This window comes from Budorcas taxicolor, chromosome 16, assembly GCF_023091745.1.
Source record: "Budorcas taxicolor isolate Tak-1 chromosome 16, Takin1.1, whole genome shotgun sequence".
NCBI lineage: Eukaryota > Metazoa > Chordata > Mammalia > Artiodactyla > Bovidae > Budorcas > Budorcas taxicolor.
The window spans coordinates 62,924,656-62,942,479 of NC_068925.1; the positions used below are offsets into that span (position 1 = coordinate 62,924,656).

A 17,824-nucleotide genomic window follows, 5' to 3' on the forward strand; every position below is an offset into this window, starting at 1 on the left:
AAGGGCATTCCTCGGCTTCCACCCCGACAGCCGCCAGCCGGCGGCCGGGCCTCCCCCCCCCCCCCCCCGCGCCCCGGGTGTAGGGTTACACGCCTCGCCGCGAAGCTCGGGGGAGAGCGCGGTGTTTCCGCAGCTTCGGCTCACGTGGAGCCGCGTCTCACCGCCGCGCTCTCCCCGAAGCCTGTGCCGCGAGCGCCCTCCCAGCGGACGGGGCGACCCGGGCCGGGAGGGGTGAGGTCCGCAGGCCCGCAAGGCCGCCCCCGCCCCGTCCGAAGCCCCGAGCTCGCGGTCGGGCCGGCGGCTTAGACGTCTGGACGGCCCCCGGGCGGGGCGGCCCTGCGGGGCGCTGGGGGCCGGGCCCCGGGCCCCGAGGAGCGCGCGGGGCGGCGGGGCGGGGTGGGAGCGAGGGCTGCTCCTCCAGCCCCTTCCGCCGCGCCGCCTTTCTGCTCTCCCGCTCCCTCTTCCCGTCCCGGCCGGGGGAGGCGCCGGGCTTGGCCTCTCACCCCCTCCGTGGCCGAGCCCTGAGCTAGCCGCCCATGCCGCTTCCTGCCCTCCCGCGCCCTCGCCGTCCGACCCCGCGTCCCCTCCCCGGACCTGGAGGGAGGCCGCGGCCCGCGGGGCGGCTGCCCGGTTCCGACCCCACCCGGGCCCCGGGGCGGCCCGCAGAGCCCGGAGCCGAGCCGGGCGCGCCCCGAGAGCCGAGGCCTGCGGGCCGCACTCCCCGAGCCCCGGGCCGGAGCCCGCGCGCCCGGCTCCCCGCCGCGGGCCCGGGAGGGAGAGGGGGCGAGAGGAGGGCCTGGCCTCCCCGGGGATGGAGGGGATGGAGGCGGCGGCCAGACCTGCCGGCGGCAGCCTTCAGTGAGTACGGAGGAGGCGAGGCCCCGGGCGGGCCGGGGATGGCGGGACCGGGGGAGCGAGAAGGAAGGGTCGCGGGGGGAGCCCTGCCCGTCACGACCGTCTTCATTTCAGCGTCTCGGGGTTGGGGTTAGACGAGCACAGCGCTCGGCCCTAGACTTCAGCGGCCCCGAGGCGCACTAGTCGGCACCCACTGCTCCCCCGAGGAAAGTCTCACCCATCCTAACAGGTCTCTAGAGAGGGGTGATCTCCGGAATGCTGTTCCAGACTTTACCTGAAAGCTCTTGTAATGTGACGGAAATTGCACCCATACCCTTCAAATCCCCTGCTTCCTGGATCGAACCTCAGAAGAGAGGACTCGGTGGCTGGGCTGTGACGACAAAGTTGGCCAATTCTAGATGAACTGGTAGAGAGACTGACCTCGTCCTCCCGGAGACTGGCATTAAACGCCACAGGCTTAAAACTGACGTAACATACAGACCGTGTGTGTGTATTTTGCTTTATGGAATATGTGTATTCATGAAATGTATTAAAAACTGAGTTGTAAGAAATGACTATAGAGGGGCTTGGCATTTAAGAGAATTTTGTAGTGAATCTTTAGTCAGTATTAGGTGAATAATTAACCCGTAGTTTGTAATTTATGTAAATGTGGATTTTTATGCATGCACTGGGACATTCCTAGATGTATGGTGTAGAAGGGGCATTCTCAGAGAACAGGATAAATATTAAGACATTGTGGCTTGTATGTGTGCACAGAACTGCTTGGCGAGTAAAATCTCGAGCTCACTTTTATTCCCTGTGAAGACATTGGCATCAAGCAAGCTACCAAGGAGCGGGTTGTCTGGGCAGGTCACCTGTCTAGACCAGTATTTGTGTAGGACTAAGAGGAGTTGGGTTCTGGTCACTGGGTGCTTTGGAAGAGCCCTGACCTTGGGAGGAGAAGCTTTGCGTTCCTAGCCAGGCCTCCCTCAGCTTTGGTGTCTCCTAATGGGTCTGGGCCTCCATCTCTCTCTCTGTAAAAAGGAGGGTCATAACCCTATTCCGGAAGAATGGCATAAGAATTTAAGAGAGAGCGTTTGAAAGTACCTTCAGGCTGGCCCTGCACCGAGCAGACGCTGAAAGGCCTTGGTGCCTGATCCTGGCCGCCCTGTGGGCACAGCTCTGCTCACGCTTGTAGTTTGAGCACAGGGAGGGGGCACCTCCCAGCAGCGGGTCTGATCCTGGGTGGTATCTTCCTGAAGCCCATCCTCTGCATTGGTTCCCTTTGGAAAGGGAAGAGCTTGTGGGCATGAGCAGAAATTGCCATCCTCCCCTGAGGCCTGACACCTGTCAGCAAAACACAAAGCCAGGGACTGGGAATCCAGCCCCCATTTTCCCTCTGGTCTACACTAGGCAGAAGATTAGCTGTTACTTGATGCTTCACTGTCCCCACCTGTAAAATGGGGATAGAAAAATAAGAATACTACTCCGACTTGGAAGAAAAAACTCAGTCATGACTTCTTTGCACCATCCAAAGACTTGTGCTCCCCAAGGTGCTTTCACATTGTCTAGGGGTACCCCCTGATCTGACCCCCCAGTTGTCTTCCTCCAGACAGGGCTCTATACCAACTATGGAGACCCAGGAGGTCGTGGGAGCTGGCCAGGCAGTGGGTCTAAGGGCTCTGTCTGTTTTCTCCTCCAGAGAACCCCGAATAGGGAGCAGAATGGCCAGCTCCGTGGAGGCGACCTCAGCTGTGGAGAGAAGTGGGCCTGAGCCACAGCCGGAGAACGGACACCTCCTGAGACCCTGGCCCTGCCCTCGAGAAGACGGAACACCCAGCCCGAAGGCCGCCCAGCCTCCCGGGGCACAGGGGATACAGCTCCAGGGCCCCTCCGTGCTGGAGTCCAAGGTGAGGGCCTTGAAGGAGAGGATGACAGCGGGCAGACAGGGGGCAGGCCCCGGCCTCACTTCCCACCAGCAGCCGGCCCTCAAGAAACCCAAGGCCAGACGAGTCAAGGTGGGTGGGACCAAGCCTCCGTCAGAGGGGCCTTCCCCACCCGAGGCTGTGGTGGTCCATCACACGCAGAACTTGAATGACAGGCGGCTGGACTGCAGCGTCACCGAGGAGGAGCCTGCCAGGAACGGGGACCCCAGGCCGCCCAGGTCGCCTGCCCCCAGACTCAAGTGCAGGAACAGAAGGAGCCCGTGGCCTCCAGAGGCTGTTTGGACATGGTCTGAGTACGACAGAGCCCTGCCACCTGGGCCCAGCTCTCTGCAAGAGGTCCCCATCCACAAGGTCACTCCCCGCCAGCCAGGGGGCTCTCATCCTTGTAACAAAACCACCCACGTGCTCACCCTGCGGAAAGGAAGGTCACACCCCCGGCAGGATGGTCTCGGCACCCAGGGAGACCTGGACAGCTTGTCTCCGACCTCCGAGGAAAACTTCGTCCCCAGGCCAGCCCTCTTGGGGGAGCTCTGGAAAACCAGGGACCTCCGGGCCCTGGGCACTGGGGGCAGCACCTTGTCCCTGTCTGACCGTGTGGAGAGGAACCGCCTTCTGCTGCAGGAGATGCTAAGTGTTGGGGGGCAGGGCCCCTCCAAGGTGGGAATCCCAGGCTGGACTTCATGCTGGGATAGAGCTGTGCCAGGTAAGGCCCACTCTCTGGGTCTGGGAGCTGGGGCCAGTGGGGGGAGTCTAGGAGAAGGGAAGGGAGATGAAGGTTACCTCGGAGGGGAGGGGTGGGAAGGTGGGAAAGCGCAGCTGTTTATCACCAGATTCCTAGGTTGTCCTCTTGGTCTGGGCTTTGACACAGATTCTACATCACCTCACAGCCAGCCCCATCTGCTAAAGGCTCCCCCAACTCCCCAGAACAGCAGTCCCCGACTTTTGGCACCAGGGGCTGGTTGCATGGAAGACCATTTTTCCACAGACTGGTGGGATGGTTTCAGGATGATTCAAGGATGACGTTTATTGAGCACTTTATTTCTATTATTACCATATCAGCTCCACCTCTGATCATCAGGCATTAGATCCCAGAGCTTGGAGACCCCTGTCCCAGACCACAGGGAAGCTCCCACAGTTTGTTCCCTGTGGTTCTTTCAACAGTAGCTTTTTGATGATGACACGTCCTCAGCCTGCGGTGGACTTCATTGTCCTCGGGTAGGAGCCCCTCCCCACAGAGAGACCCAGCCTCCAGGCCAGCGGGCTGAGCTCAGGTGGTCGCAGAGCTGCAAGTGTTCAGGCCTTAGCCACAGCTCTTTCCCTTCCTTCCTTCCACACCCAACACTTGAGAAGACCCCTGTGAGCCCTCAGCTCACGACAGTGCCCACCAGCAGTCACTGTGACAGGCTGAGCCTCCACCTGGGGGAGTCGGAATTATCTGGGGGAGTAAATGGCTGCTGGAGAAAACTTTCTCCTCCAAGCTTGTGCTCATTAAGTGGCAGCTGAGAGCCCAGTTCCTGGCTCTGCCCTAATCTCTGCTTCTGCCCTGGGTCCTAGAGCGGCTAGCCGGGGACGTGGACTGGGACTCCGGCATCTCCCTTCAGGACTCGGACCAGAGCAGGTAAGCGCGCTCAGGGCACACTTCTCTGCGTCTCTCCTGGCAGTTGTCCCTGTCCCTTCGTTTCCTCCGTGGCAGGAGAGTAGGAGACGCAGAGAGGGGAGGGGACAAGCAGCTGCAGCCCCAGGCAGGTCTCCTCCCGGAGGCCGCCTAGGAGGCACCCCTCACCCCTGATGCCCAGGTGGGGCGTCTGCTCCCTGTGCAAAACTGCGGGGTACAGAGCCCAGTGCGGGGAGCGCTGCCAACCACTTGCTCCGTGATGTGGGGCTCATTTCTCTGCCCCGGCCTCTGTCGCTTTATCCTTCAAGCGGGCCAAGTAATCACTTGTGTCATGTCCTTTTTGGACTGTTGTGGGACTGAACACAAGATCAGTTCAGTTCAGCCGCTCATCGTGTCCAGCTCTTTGGGACCCCGTGGACTGCAGCACGCTAGGCCTCCCTGTCCATCACCAACTCCCAGAGTTTACTCAATGGATGGGAAAATCCTCGGGGAGAGCATGCAAAAGCAGGGCTTTTATTCCAGCAGTTTCTTTCCCAGTCAAGGGGTGTGCCGGCTGGTGTAAAGGTCTTCATCTCCCCCAACCTCCCGGACTTTGCTCCAGCCCCTCCATCGATGTCTGAGGAAAGCTGGGCACCTGGGGTGGGGGTGGGTGGCCGTGGGGCTGTGTCATGACCAGGTTGGCGAGAGGAGTATCTTCCGGGAGGGCAGGGGGGCCGTCTGTGGATCCATCAGTGGCTGCCCAGGGCTTGGCCTCATCCTCTGTCTTCACTGCACACCTGGCCCGTGAAGCTGAGCGAGGTCGCAGGACTCGGGAGCAGCCGCATTTCCCCTTTCTGTGCAGTGACGTTACCCTCCTGAGGGTCTCGTGGTTTCTGCTGAGGGCAGAGGGCAGCAATGTTACTTCTGCAGATTCCCTGCCTGCTAAATTCCACTTGGCCTGACCTCCCCTCCAGAATATGTGGACCCCCAGTTCTGTTTTCACACAGTGAGGGCTGCCCAGGTTCAGGAGATTCAATCTCTGCTTGGCCACTGGCCTTCTTGCTGACTTGGGCTGAGAGCCTGGTGGAGAGGGGGCTGCCTGGCTCTTTCATCTCTCATTATTTATGATTTGGAATAGTAGCTGCCCCCCCTTCTTACAGGGGTCTCTTCCTGCCTCCCTGGCCACCATGTTCAGCCTCCCCTCACATCCATACCTAGCCCAGCCACAGTGTGGAGGCATGTGGCTGTGGTCCTCAGTGACGCCCTGTCCCCTGCCCTGTCCCTTTGTCCTTCCTGGGGAGCCGTAAAGGAGACAACCTGCCTGGGCAGACACAGCTTGTGCCTAGAGGAGCTGGGTCCTCCTCTTCTGCAGCTACACGTCTCCCGGCTCCCCCCTGCTCCTGCTCTGTCTTCCCTGGGTGGGAGGAAAGTTCAACTGCAAGATGTCCACGGGGGGTTGTCCAGAGGTCACTACCGAAAGAAGCCAAAGCTCCTGACTTGCATGTTGGATACTAGGTAATTAAAATACCATCTTAAAGGACAAGAACCTCAACCATGAGGGGTCGGGAGGGGCTTTCCCCCAGTCCTGCAAGGAGATGGCGTTTGTGTAGAATGCTCAGGGTAGGAATTTCTGAACTATTGTTTCACCTACCAGACTGTTTGCAGTGGGTTAGGGTCTGCAGTTTAGAGTGGCTCAGTGGTAGAGAATCCACCTGCAATGCAGGAGATGTGGGTTTGATCCCTGGGTCGGGAAGATCCCCTGGAGAAGGAGATGGCAACCCATTCCTGTATTCTTGCCTGGAGAATCCCATGGACAGAGGAGCCTGGTGAGCTACAGTCCAGGGGGGTCACAAAGTGTCAGACACAGCTTAGCGACGAAGCACACACACAAGGTGTGTCTAGGTGTAGGCTGTGTAAGTGTGTGCCTATATATATTGTAGGATGATCTCTTATGTGTATATGTGTGGAATGATGTGGGTGCCCAGCATATATCCAGGCACAGAGTTGGCCTGGGGAAAACTGTCCCCTGGCTTGTTTAGAAGGTCATTCACAGTGCCCCATGGACCTTTACTGGTGATCTACACCCTGCTGAGTAGACACCCAGGCTGAAGGGCCAGAAAGGACACCTACTTCATGGAGAAAGTTTCTCCATGTCCAGAGGCCCCTTGGGACAGGGTTCCTCATTTGGCTCTATTCCTGAGTCTTCTGGGCAGATACTAAAATAGTCCCTGAGACCCTGCAGGTTCCATCTCTCCCCTAAGCAGGATGGTTTTGTTGCTGCTGCTTCTCTATATCTGAGCTTCCTGAGAGACTTTTGAAATAAGGCACACTTCCCTCAGCCCTGTACCCCTGGCCACACGGCCTGCATGGAGGGGCTGAGGACCCTGGACAGCGTAGACTCTGAGACCATGGCGGCTGTCATGATGGTCATCCTGAAAGGGCCGGGACATCACTCAGGACGTGTTCTGGCAGTGAGCCCCTTAAACCTTCTCAGCGTTTGAGGCATGAAAGGTCTGGTTTCACACTCAGTCAGGTTTAGCATCAGTGCAGTTCAGTGTTACAACCAAATAATCACCAGGTTGATGATTGATCATTAATCTGGTCAGTAATGACCAGGTCAACCCACCATGTATTTATGTCCTCAGTTGTTACTGTTCTGCATGGTGGTAAGACAGGAAGCCCCCAAATGATGGTGAAACAGCAGAGCCCAGGACAGCAGACCCTGTCTGACTGGCAGGGTTGGACCAGCTCATTGCAGGTGGTCACAAGGAGAGTCAGCTGTGGAGGCGAGACCCCCAAGATGCCGAGGGAACACCAGAAATGTCCCAGGGCCAAATGGTTGTCCCTTCTACTGAGGGACAAAAGGAGACTCCACCCCAGAGGATAGGAACCACCTGGAGGTCCTTCCTTCCAGAAGACCATGCTGACACTCAGCTCCAGCCCTTGCGCTGTACTACATCCTGACAGTGTCCTAACAACAACGGATTGACTGTTCCCATTTCACTGACAGAGACCCTCTGGGCAGAAGCTAAGCGACTTGCCTGGTGATAAAGCTATTAAGTGTTAGAGTCAGGGTTCACAGTCAAAACTGCTTGGCACCAAGGACCATTCTCTAACCATTATGCTGTACTGCTACAAGCTGCCCCACAGGTCACACCTTGGGTTAGGGATCTGGGGGCCCTTGGCCCCCTCCCCCAGCCTGGTATTCTCAAGTATAGACCAAGGAAGGTAGGTGGCAGGCTCCACGGGCTAAGCTTGTTTCTCTCCTAAGTCGCCGTTGACATGATTTGGGAAATGGGGTTTTGATTTGTGGAGAGAAGACAAGGGGAGGGGTAAACACTTCAGGACGACAGAGGGCGAGATGGTTGGATGGCATCACTGACTCAGTGGACATGAATTTGACCTAATTCTGGGAGTTGATGCAGGACAGAGAAGTCTGGCATGCTTCAGCCCATGGGGTCACACACAATTGGACACGACTGAGTGACTGAAAACACAACAAAAGCACTTCAGGGAAGCCCAGTGGGGGTCAGTACTGTCAGCCGTGACCTCGCTCACAGCCACGTGTGAGCACTGGACTCCTCGGAGATGGGAGCAGGAGGGAATCAAAGGGCGCTCTGCACGGGGGCTCCGCCCTCATCCATTCTTAGAAGCCTGTGGTGTCCCGTCCCAGCTGTCTGTAAAACCTCTGGGAGGGCACAGCAGGATTATATGTTGCCTTAGGGCCCCAGATGAACCCTGCTTGTGCAAAAAGTATGTAAAACCAGAGGAGCAGCTGCAGTCAGTGCGATCCTCACCCCAGGCCCTGCACCGGAAGGGAGTCGACTCTTTACAGAAAAGCACTCAGCCTTGGGCTGCTGCAGGCACCAGGGAGGCCCCCTGAGGCCCGAGGCCTGCCTTGGCAAGCTTGTTGGGAAGGCAGTGCTGTGGGACCCAGGCTTGCTTTGCTTCAAATCAGGGCCTTCTGTGTGTGTCATCTTTGGGGGGCAGAGGGGCAGACCCTGAAGTGTGTCTGCAGGGGCTTTAACCCCTGCTCCGCTGTGGGGTCAGTGGAGGGGAGAGGGTCTCTGGGGTTGTTTCATTTGTGCTGTGATGATGATGGAAGCACAGAGGACTTCCTGGGTTGTTGATTTCCCTCATCCCTGTGGCGGAGTTGTGCCCATTTCTAGATACAGAAATGGAGGCTCAGAGGAGGGAGCCCAGTCTCAGTGTGTATACCTCATCACGAGAAAAGATGGGACAGACGTTGTTGGGTTCCGATTTTCGGGCCTCCATGGAGACGGCTAACAGCCAAAACTCCCTGCCCCGAAGCTGTCTGCAGGCTCCAGTTTACAGGAGGGGCAGACAGGGAACCCTCAAGAATTTCAGAGGCCTGGGCTGTGGCTCAAGTGGTCAGACCCACAACTGTGAGAAAACCTTGGGCTTTTAAAACTTAATTTATTACCTAGCATTACACCGTGTGTAATTTCAGAAGGAATTCCCACTTTGCCCTCACTGCCCACTCTGCCTACACCAACTTTGGCTGTTGCTGGTGGATCTTCCCTCTGGAGCTCCTTGAGGGGCAAGGACCATGCTGTTCTCTCTGGGACCCGGGACCTGCCAAGTGTCAGCACGGTACAGGCACTCAGAATATGTTTTCCAGAAGCACGCGTGTATGAGTGTAACTGAGGGCTTACCCGGGGGTGGACACCCCTGTGGGCTTGATCGGATCTGGTTGGAGCCAGTAGAGGACATTCCAGATGGGTAAGACCTGCAGACACGCATGCGAGAGGTATGCAGTGGATCACATGGAAGATACTATCAGGACACAGGGTGGGAGTGTGGGCTGAGGCCCTTTGGGAGAGCCTGGGAATTTAGATTTTAGGTAAGGTAGGAGGAACTGGAGAGACATTTTCTGTCTCTCTCCTCTTGACAAGATTGGGAATGGCAAAGGGTTTCCTCTAGTTTTTCTTTGTGTCTGTGTATCAGAGCCAGTGGGCCTCCCTGGTGGCTCAGATGGTAAAGAACCTGCCTGCAATGTGGGAGACCCGGGCTTAATTCCTGGAGCAGAAGTTTGCCTGGAGAAGGGAATGGCTACCCACTCCAGCATTCTTGCCTGGAGAATCCCATGGACAGAGGAGTCCATGGAGGTCACAAAAAGTCAGACACGACTGAGCGACACACACACACACACACACACACACACACACACACACACACACACCTACCTGAGTCAGTGGGCAGGATAGGGAACGGCTGGGTGTACACAGGATGAGCAGGGGCTCAGCTAGTCTTTGTTACACCCTTTCCTAGGTGTGTTCTCAGGTATACCTGCAGCCCTGTGACTCCTGGGGGGTCTCACACTCACCTCCAGGATTCCCCATGACCCCCTGAGTCTAGGGAACCAGAAAGTCCAGAATCTGGCTGGTGAGCCGGAATGACCTGCAGACCTCCTACCAGGGAGGGTGTGGGATGGCAGGAGGGAGTCCTGGGCGTGAGCGTGAGAGAAGCAGCTCCTGCTCCTCCCAGGAGTCACAGGGCTGCAGGCGTACCTGAGGGCACCCCCAGGTTCAAGGTGTAATGAAGACTGTCCTGCGTACTGCCCCCCGTCATTCCCTATCCTTCCCCCTGACTCAGATATACAGACACGAAGGAGAACTCGAGGAAACCCCTTGCCACTCTCAAACCTGGAAAGACTAAAACTAAAAAGAAGAAAATTACATTTAGCCACTCACCAGTGTTCCAACTACAAACACTCCTGAAGCATCTAGGTTCTGAGTCCCCGTGGAGAAGGAAGGATGTTATCCCTTCAAGTCCTCCCTCATAGCGAGTGTCACCTGCAACTTTCCTCCATGTCATCGTCACACTCATACACCCCACACGTGAAAATCTCACTGTGGTCCCAATCTTTATGAATAGAGGGGCTCAGGAAAGTTAATTTGCTCAAGATCATTCATCAGTGAGGAGCAGGGCTAAAATTCAAGAGGAAGCCTTCCTCCATGGCCTTCAGAGTGGAATAGGCCACTGTCCCCCTACCCGGGGGTGTCTTGGTCACCTGCCTCCATGCATGCAGTGCTGACCAAGGGGACAGCCCACAGGAGTTTGTTCTCCTTTTCCTTCTTCAAGAAGGCAAGGGCAGAACCACTTTGCTCTCCCAGTAAGGAGTCGACAACCTAGGGAAGCTCTGCACGCCCCCACACAATGTCTTTTCAAAGGTGTTCAATGAGGTGTATCCCACAGCAGCCATCCATTTTTATTTATTTGTTTTATTTTATTGCAGTATAGTTGATTTACGGTGTTGTGATGCTTTCTTGTGTACAGCAGAGTGATTGCTATACATATACGTATATTCTTTTTCATTTTCTCTTTCATTATAGTTTATCATAGGATACTGAACGCAGTTCCCTTTGCTCTGCAGTAGGACCTTGTTGTTGATCCTTTGTATATACAATTGTTTGCATCTGCTAATCCCAGACTCCCAATCCCTCCCTCCCTCACCCCACCTCCTCTTTCACAACCACATGTCTTTCTGTGCGTCTGTAACTGTTTCTGTTTTGTAGATAGGCTCATTTGTATCATATGTTAGACTTCACATGTAAGTTATGTCGTAAGGTATTTGTTTTCTTCTTTCTGACTTACCTCAGTGTGATAATCTCTGGGTCCATCCATGTCCATCCATGTTGCTGCAAATGGCATGATTTCACTCTTTTCATGGCCGAGTAGTATTCCACTGGATATATGTACTCCATCTTCTCTTTCTATTCCTCTGTCAATGGACGTTTAGTTTGCTTCCGTGTCTTGGCTATTGTAAATAGTGTTGCAGTGAACATAGGGGTACACGTTATCTTTTCAAATTATAGTTTTCTCTGGATATGTGCCATTCTTAAGGATGCCGCTCCTCCTTCTATTTTGAGAGAAGTGCCCATTTATTTTCCGGGTAGCAGCTTCCCTCTGCTACCAAGTAGCCTCCTCCAGCTCCCTGTTCGATGGAAATTGCCTTTTCTGTTGAGCCCTGTGCAGGGCTCCAAAGGTCTAGAACAAAACCCACCAAGCCCTCTCTAGCTTCAGAATAGTTTCTTACTTCTGAACATGCCTTTGTGTGACATCCCCAAGATGACAGGGCCTCTCTTTGGCAGGTGATTTTAGTTCACGTTCAGGGATTCCATCTTAAGCTCAGCAAGGGGGTGAGAGGAACTTCACAAAATAATGGTGCAAATAAGAAAAGCAGTGATGATAATAAATGCTGATATTGATTGAATCTCATCAAGTGCCTCGCTCTGTGCTCAGCTCTTCTGAGGGGATCGGTCTCACTTAACAACTGAGCCCTTTTTTAGGAGAAGAGGAAGCCGAACCTTAACCCCTAAGTAACCTACCAGGGTGACTCAGCTAGTAAGTGGCAGCCCAGGATGGGGAAGCCGGGCAGCCTGTCCCAGTGGACATGAATTTGGGCAGACTCTGGGAGATAGTCCGGGACAGGGAAGCCTGTTGTGCTGCGGTCCATGGGGTTTCAAAGAGTTAGACAGAACTTGGTGATCGACCACCAAGGAACGCACTGTCCCGGAAACACACTTCTAACCTTCACTCTAGGGTTTGTTCTGTCCATGTCCTGCAGCCCTGGGAAGAAGGCGCCTATAACAGTGAGCCCAGAGGCCCCTGCCCACGTGGAACACGTGGTCCAGAATAGGTTCCGAGCCCACTGCTGCCCTCACGCAGGGCGCTGTGCACAGTGTGACAGTAGGGGCGCTCTTTTCGTGGCCGTCTGAAAGCTCTCTAATGTGCAAAAATGGCACAGTTGCTGGGCAGAAAGGTGAATATGTGTTCTGGTCACAATAGATGTTCCTTCTCCTTGCTGCATCCTGGACTCTGGGAAACGTCAGATCCCTTTCCATCCCAAATTGTTTCCCTAATTCGTGTTCTTGGGATGAAAGGGTTAAAGCCAGACTGGCTGGAGCTTATTATTTTAATCCAGGATTATGATGGCTGCAGAAGGAGGCTGCTCTGTCTCCCTGACCTCCCTGACTGGGAGGAAATGGTGGTTGTCCTGACTGGAGATCTTGAGCTGGCTATGCCTGGCTGGGAGGGAAGCTGCAGGCAGGGCTCAGCTGGTCTCTCTACCAGGAAGCAGGGCTTAGAGTGGGAGGGGCTTTCCCACTGCTCTTTGTCCTGGGGGGCAGCTTAGGACACTGTGGCTGGAAGGAGCAAGATACTCACGTGGATCTCCCGTTGTCCCCCACAATTAGCTCTTTTAGGTGTTGCTGCTTCTTGAGGGCCAAGCGTCTGTGGGGTGAGCCCCCTAGGAGAGGACCTCAAGGTTCCCCACCTGGCTTTGTGGTACTGCAGAATTCCTGGCCAAAGACGTAGGTTCATGGGGTAGCAACGTGGATTCTCTCTCGGTACAACTCCAACTGTTTACAGACGGGGAAACTGAGGCCCAGGGGAAACACTCAGCCTCTTTAACTCTGTGCCCCACCCGCTGAGCTCACGAGCCCTGGATGTGTGAGCTCTCACAGCAATGACAGCAGCTCTCTGTGCTCAGGTGGAAAGTCTTTGCCGAGCCACACAGGGACCGCCCCAGCCCTGCCAGGCAATCTGCAGAGGGACCGTGGGAGCGGGGACCTTGGGCTGTAGTCATGATGGGAAGGAGTTGGCTCCAGGGCTGTGGTCACGTGAGAGTGGAGGGTCTCCCTCAGATAGCAGAGTCTGAACCTGTCTGCCTGGCGGGGTCGGTGGCCTCGGGTGGACCAGGACAGTGCAGCAAAGCTGGGGAGGGGGGGTATGGGTGTGAGAATAGGACAGGTCCATGGGGCTGCACCTGCTTGCCCCCTGCCACTGGGGAGAAAGACCCCTTTCCAGCCACAGGGCTGTAAGGGCCTGCCCACCCCAGAGCGCACCGTGACCAAGAGCCGGCTGCCCTCCTGACTTTGGCCATGGTCTGTGAAGGTGGCTGCCTCTCTCCTCCCTGCTCAGTTGGTTCCTGCATGGATGCCTCCAGGCGCCTCCAAAAAACCCTGCTTTTCTAATCAGTGAAGAAACCAGCTTTGTCTGCCAGAAACCAAAGCAGGGCAGCTGATGAAAAGGAAAGAAAAAACAAAAATAACAGCTCCAAGTAGAGGGAGCAGAAAGAAAAAACAACAAAGCTGGAAAATGGCTTCGAAACCTGGGGCGAGGCTGTTCCTGACAGCATCTGGCCAGCTGCCTGGAGCCCTCCTGCCTGCCCACCAGGTCTTTTGACAAATGCCCTCCGACAGCCGGGCAGCCACAGCTGTCACCGGAAGGCTCTGAGTGCGCGGGCTGGCAGCCAGAGGCCCGTGGCTGCAGAGGCGTCTCTCCGGGCTGGTAACCTCATTATCTCTGCTGGCGGAGCCGGAGCCCCAGGGAGCACAGCTGCTCTCAGCGGTGCGTTGGAGGCCCTGCCTGCTCGGGAAGCTGTGCAGAGGGCCGCCTCGCCTCACAGGGCAGCGGGCCTTGAGAGCTTACTCTTCATTCTCTCCTGGAAGCCTTCCTGGTTCCAGAACTGTGCCTGGGCCCTGCCAGGGTCTCTAGGCACAGATGGTGCCTTTATTCTGGCAGTTCTTAGTTTTTATCTTGGCCCCAAAGCAGGATTAGGTGCAAATAATGGGAAAATAAAAAGAAAGAAAGAAACAAAAATCATAGACTGCCCAGCGCTCGTCCAAGGTTGTCCCAAGGAGGCCTCAGGGTTGGGCCATTTTCCACTCACATCTCTATCATCCGTCACCTAGGAAACGACTTGGTACCGTCCCCCCTGTCAAGACGAGGCCTCTTTCTCCAGGTGACATATGGGCTGGGGAAAGCCCGGGATTTGGCGGGCTGCAGACTGAGATGCAGGCCGGCCTGAGCCTCTAGCCACCCAAGTCCTCCTTCTGCGGACCCTCCCTGGTGGGGACAGCCCAGCGTATGTGACAGTGAGGAAGGACAAGGGCAGCTGCAGGGGGTGCAGACATCACATCAGAGAGTGAGTCTGGCTTCAGCCACACGCCGGCTCAGCCGGCTCTGGGACCCGGGGCTGGGAGGAGCCGGAGGATGTGGCAAGGATGCTGGAGGCAGTGGAGCTGGCTGTGGTCTGCTCCGCTTCACTTGATGTTCGACCTTGAGTGACACGCCACATATTCCTCTCTGCTCAGGAACACCCTCATCTGTCAGGCAGAGAGCGCACGTGCCCCCGGGCCCGCCTGTCTGCAGAGAGGGCCCTCTGGTCAGCGGGAGGCTCGGGGGCGGCTGTTATCCCTGCGACCTGCCGCTGTGTCGCTGGGAGATGGCTTTGCAGAAAGGAGGCTGTCATTTTCGGCAGCTCTGGGCTGGCCGGGGAGGCAGTACACTGGCAGGTGGTGAGGGCTGCTGGGAGAAGACCCTCGTTATGAGGAGGAGTGAGCCGTTTGCTGCCTTGGTGTGGGTCCAGCTTCGTTCCTCTCGGCCCTGACCTGATGTCTGTCGGGTTAGGATTGGAACTGAGGCCAGAAATCACCGGGACTTATGAAAGTGTCATTCTCTCAGAGGAGCAGAGCGGTGATGGGCAGGGCCCCGATGCCTTGTGTCTGCAGTGAGAGCTCAGGACGATGTGCTGTGAGCTTGAGTGGGTGTGTGTGGGTGCCGAGAGATGGAGGAGAGAAGGAGGTGATGCGTATAGAGACCATCTGGCTGGGCACAGGCCCAGCCCAGCAGCCCAGGGCCCTTTCCTTCCCCTCCTCCCAGATAACTCCTGCTGTCTGAACAATGGAGTAATCTGGAGACTCCCCTACCCTTTCCTAGATCCTCCTGGTGTCTCTGCCTCCAGTCTCTGAGCAGCTGTCCAGGGTGGGCCAGTCCCTTCCAGAGTCGCCAGGCCCCCAGCCCCAGGCCCCAGGCTGGTGCCCTTCCGTGTGGGAGCTGGCCAAGGAAGGCTTCCATGCAGGGCTGTTTCTGGCACAGCCACGCTCGACACTGTTAAAGCCCTCCTAATCCATGTTATTTTCTCCTAATCCCTCCCCTCACCCGCTCTGGCCCGCGTGCCCCCCTGCAGGACCTTCGGTCCCAAGCCGGAGCCCGTGCTGAGCCCCAGGCATGAAGAAACCAAGCATCTGCTGCAGAGAGCCCGCATGAAGGCCAGGACCCGGCCTGTCCGTGCCAGCCACGACATCGTGCCCACCCTTGCCCTGTGCAGCCGGTGAGTGGGGCCCGGGCCAGGCTGGCCGGTATGGGCTACGGCAGGAGAAGAGATGGGATCCAGCCAAATGCCGCCGCTCACTCCTCCCCCCTGGTCCGTGTGGGAGCTTTTCCCGTGTCAGGCATCGCTTTCATTCTTTTAGTCAGTTAGCACATCTTCGCTGAGAGCCTACTGATGGCATATTAGGGAACATAACCCAAGTCTCCTTGGGGGAACGGAGGTGTCACAGTCTCCAGGGAGAAAGACCAGAGGAAAGGGAGGCTTGGAAGGAGGTGGCTTCTAAGTTGGAGCTTGAAGGAGACATAGATATTTATTGGGCAGCTGAGGGAGGAAGGGGTGAGCATCCCCGGGCAGAAACTGAGCAGAAGCAGTATTCTCAGGAGTTGGGCCAGAAGGCCCAGTGGAGGCCAGTCATGGAGGCCTCCAGGACTGATGGACAATTTGGAAGCCTCCTGTAATAGCTAGGAGCCACCAAAGGATTTCAAGCAGCTGGGTAGCACCATCACCTTTGCATTCCAGTAAAGCTGCTCTGGCTGCAGAGACGGTTGGATCTGGGGGACTAGGGGGACAGTGTGCAGTGATGGGAGGAGAGGGTGGAGATGCAAGGTTGCCCAGAGCCAGAGCAACAGGCTTAATGAGGCAGCAGAGAAGTGGTTAAGACTGGAAGCAGACCGCTGAGTTCTGGCTCTGCCACTTCCTAGCTGTGTGCTCTTGGGGAAGCCCCTGTGCCTTGGTTTGCTCCTCGGCACAATGGGAATTATACCACAGCCTGTCTTTCAGGGTTATTGTGAGGGTTCTGTGAGTTCAAAGAAAGTGTTTAGAACAGCTCCTGGCATGAAGTGAGTACCCTACAACTGTTACCTCTGACTGAGTCATGGAATCAACTGGATGAGGGGAGCCTGAGAAGGGGGGCATCCAGGATGGAGCCCAGGGTTCTGACTTGGTGTCTGGAGGCTCAGTGAACCCTCGGTGCAGGATTAAGCTTGGGAGGGACTGTCCACGGAACACTCACTGGAGATGCTTATCAGGCAATTGGATACAGGAACTGAGGAGGAAGACAGAGGTCAGACTGCAGATGTAGGCGTCATTCTGATCTCACAGTGCTGGGGCCATGAGGGAGGGTGAGCTCGTCAGGGATGGAGAGATGAGGAAAGAACAAGTTCAAGGACATTCAGCACTCCACATAGGTAGCCGCCCCTTGCGTGACATCCCATCGCCATCTCTGCGCCTGTTCCGTGTACAGTGCACCCCAAGGAATCACTTACATGTGGAGCTGGCGGGTGTACCTGACCTGCAGCGAGGCTGCCAGCTCAGGTCCAAATGCCCCAGGCCCCAGCAGGACCATCTGCGGCTGACCAGGCCTGTGGCTTCTTTGGCTCAGTGGATACTAGAGGGAGCGAGGATTCTCAGTGAAACTGGACTCCATGCTCTTTGACGGGGATGCTGAGCCGGCTTATTAAAGGCTGAGGCCCTTCTGGACACCTTTGAGACTGACTTCAGCAAGATCAGAGGGCTGCGGCTCACCTCTGGGTCAGTGTCACGGTGACCTCTAGGAGAGGGGCTCAGGAGACCCTAAATCCTGGCAAGAGGCTCGCAGCCGGCTCCCCTTTTATCTCTGCATTTTGTGCCTTGTTTCTTCTGGCTGGAGGACACTAATCAGGAATGGTAGTGCCTCCTTTGAAGCATCCTGACTGTTCTTCTCTGCATGTTTATGCAGCCCAGAGCCTTAGACTTCCATGGAGCCCTCCTGTTCCACTTTCTTTAGGTACTGAGGTTGAGTTGGGTAGCTGCAAAACAGGCAAGATTCTTGAGAGTCCCTTGGACTGCAAGGAGATCTAACCAGTCAATCCTAAAGGAAATCAACCCTGAATATTCATTGGAAGGACTGATGCTGAAGCTAAAGCTCCAATAATTTGGCCGCCTGATGCGAAGAGCAGATTCATTAGAAAAGACCCTGATGCTGGGAAAGATTGAAGGCACGAGGAAAAGGGGGCAACAGAGGATGAGATGGTTGGATGGCATCACTGACTCAATGAACATAAGTTTGAGCAAACTCTGGGAGATGGTGAAGGACAGGGAGGCCTGGAGTGCTGCATTCCCTGGGGTCACAAAGAATCAGACATGACTAAGCGAGTGAACGATAACAACAAAAATCTGCAAAGCAGACCAGATGATGTAAATGTACCTTGGGACACTTCCTCTTCCCCAAATCTCATCAACAGCTCACGACAACCCCAGCCACTAACCTTAAAGTAGGTTCCCTCTCACCATGCTGTTCTCCGGCAGTAGAAATGCAATTGAAATGCAAGG

General features: G+C 56.0%; 1 protein-coding gene across 1 annotated transcript in view; it reads left to right on the forward strand.

The window, feature by feature from the left end:
* Positions 1–434: 434 nt before the first annotated feature.
* KIAA1614 (KIAA1614 ortholog) overlaps positions 435–17,824 on the forward strand; it is a 41,931-nt gene continuing 24,541 nt past the window's right edge. The window contains exons 1-4 of the mRNA XM_052653993.1: positions 435–858; positions 2,539–3,483; positions 4,335–4,398; positions 15,371–15,514. Of these exons, the coding sequence (XP_052509953.1) occupies positions 537–858; positions 2,539–3,483; positions 4,335–4,398; positions 15,371–15,514 (1,475 nt within the window). The 5' untranslated portion in view covers positions 435–536. The remainder of the gene's footprint in view (positions 859–2,538; positions 3,484–4,334; positions 4,399–15,370; positions 15,515–17,824) is intronic.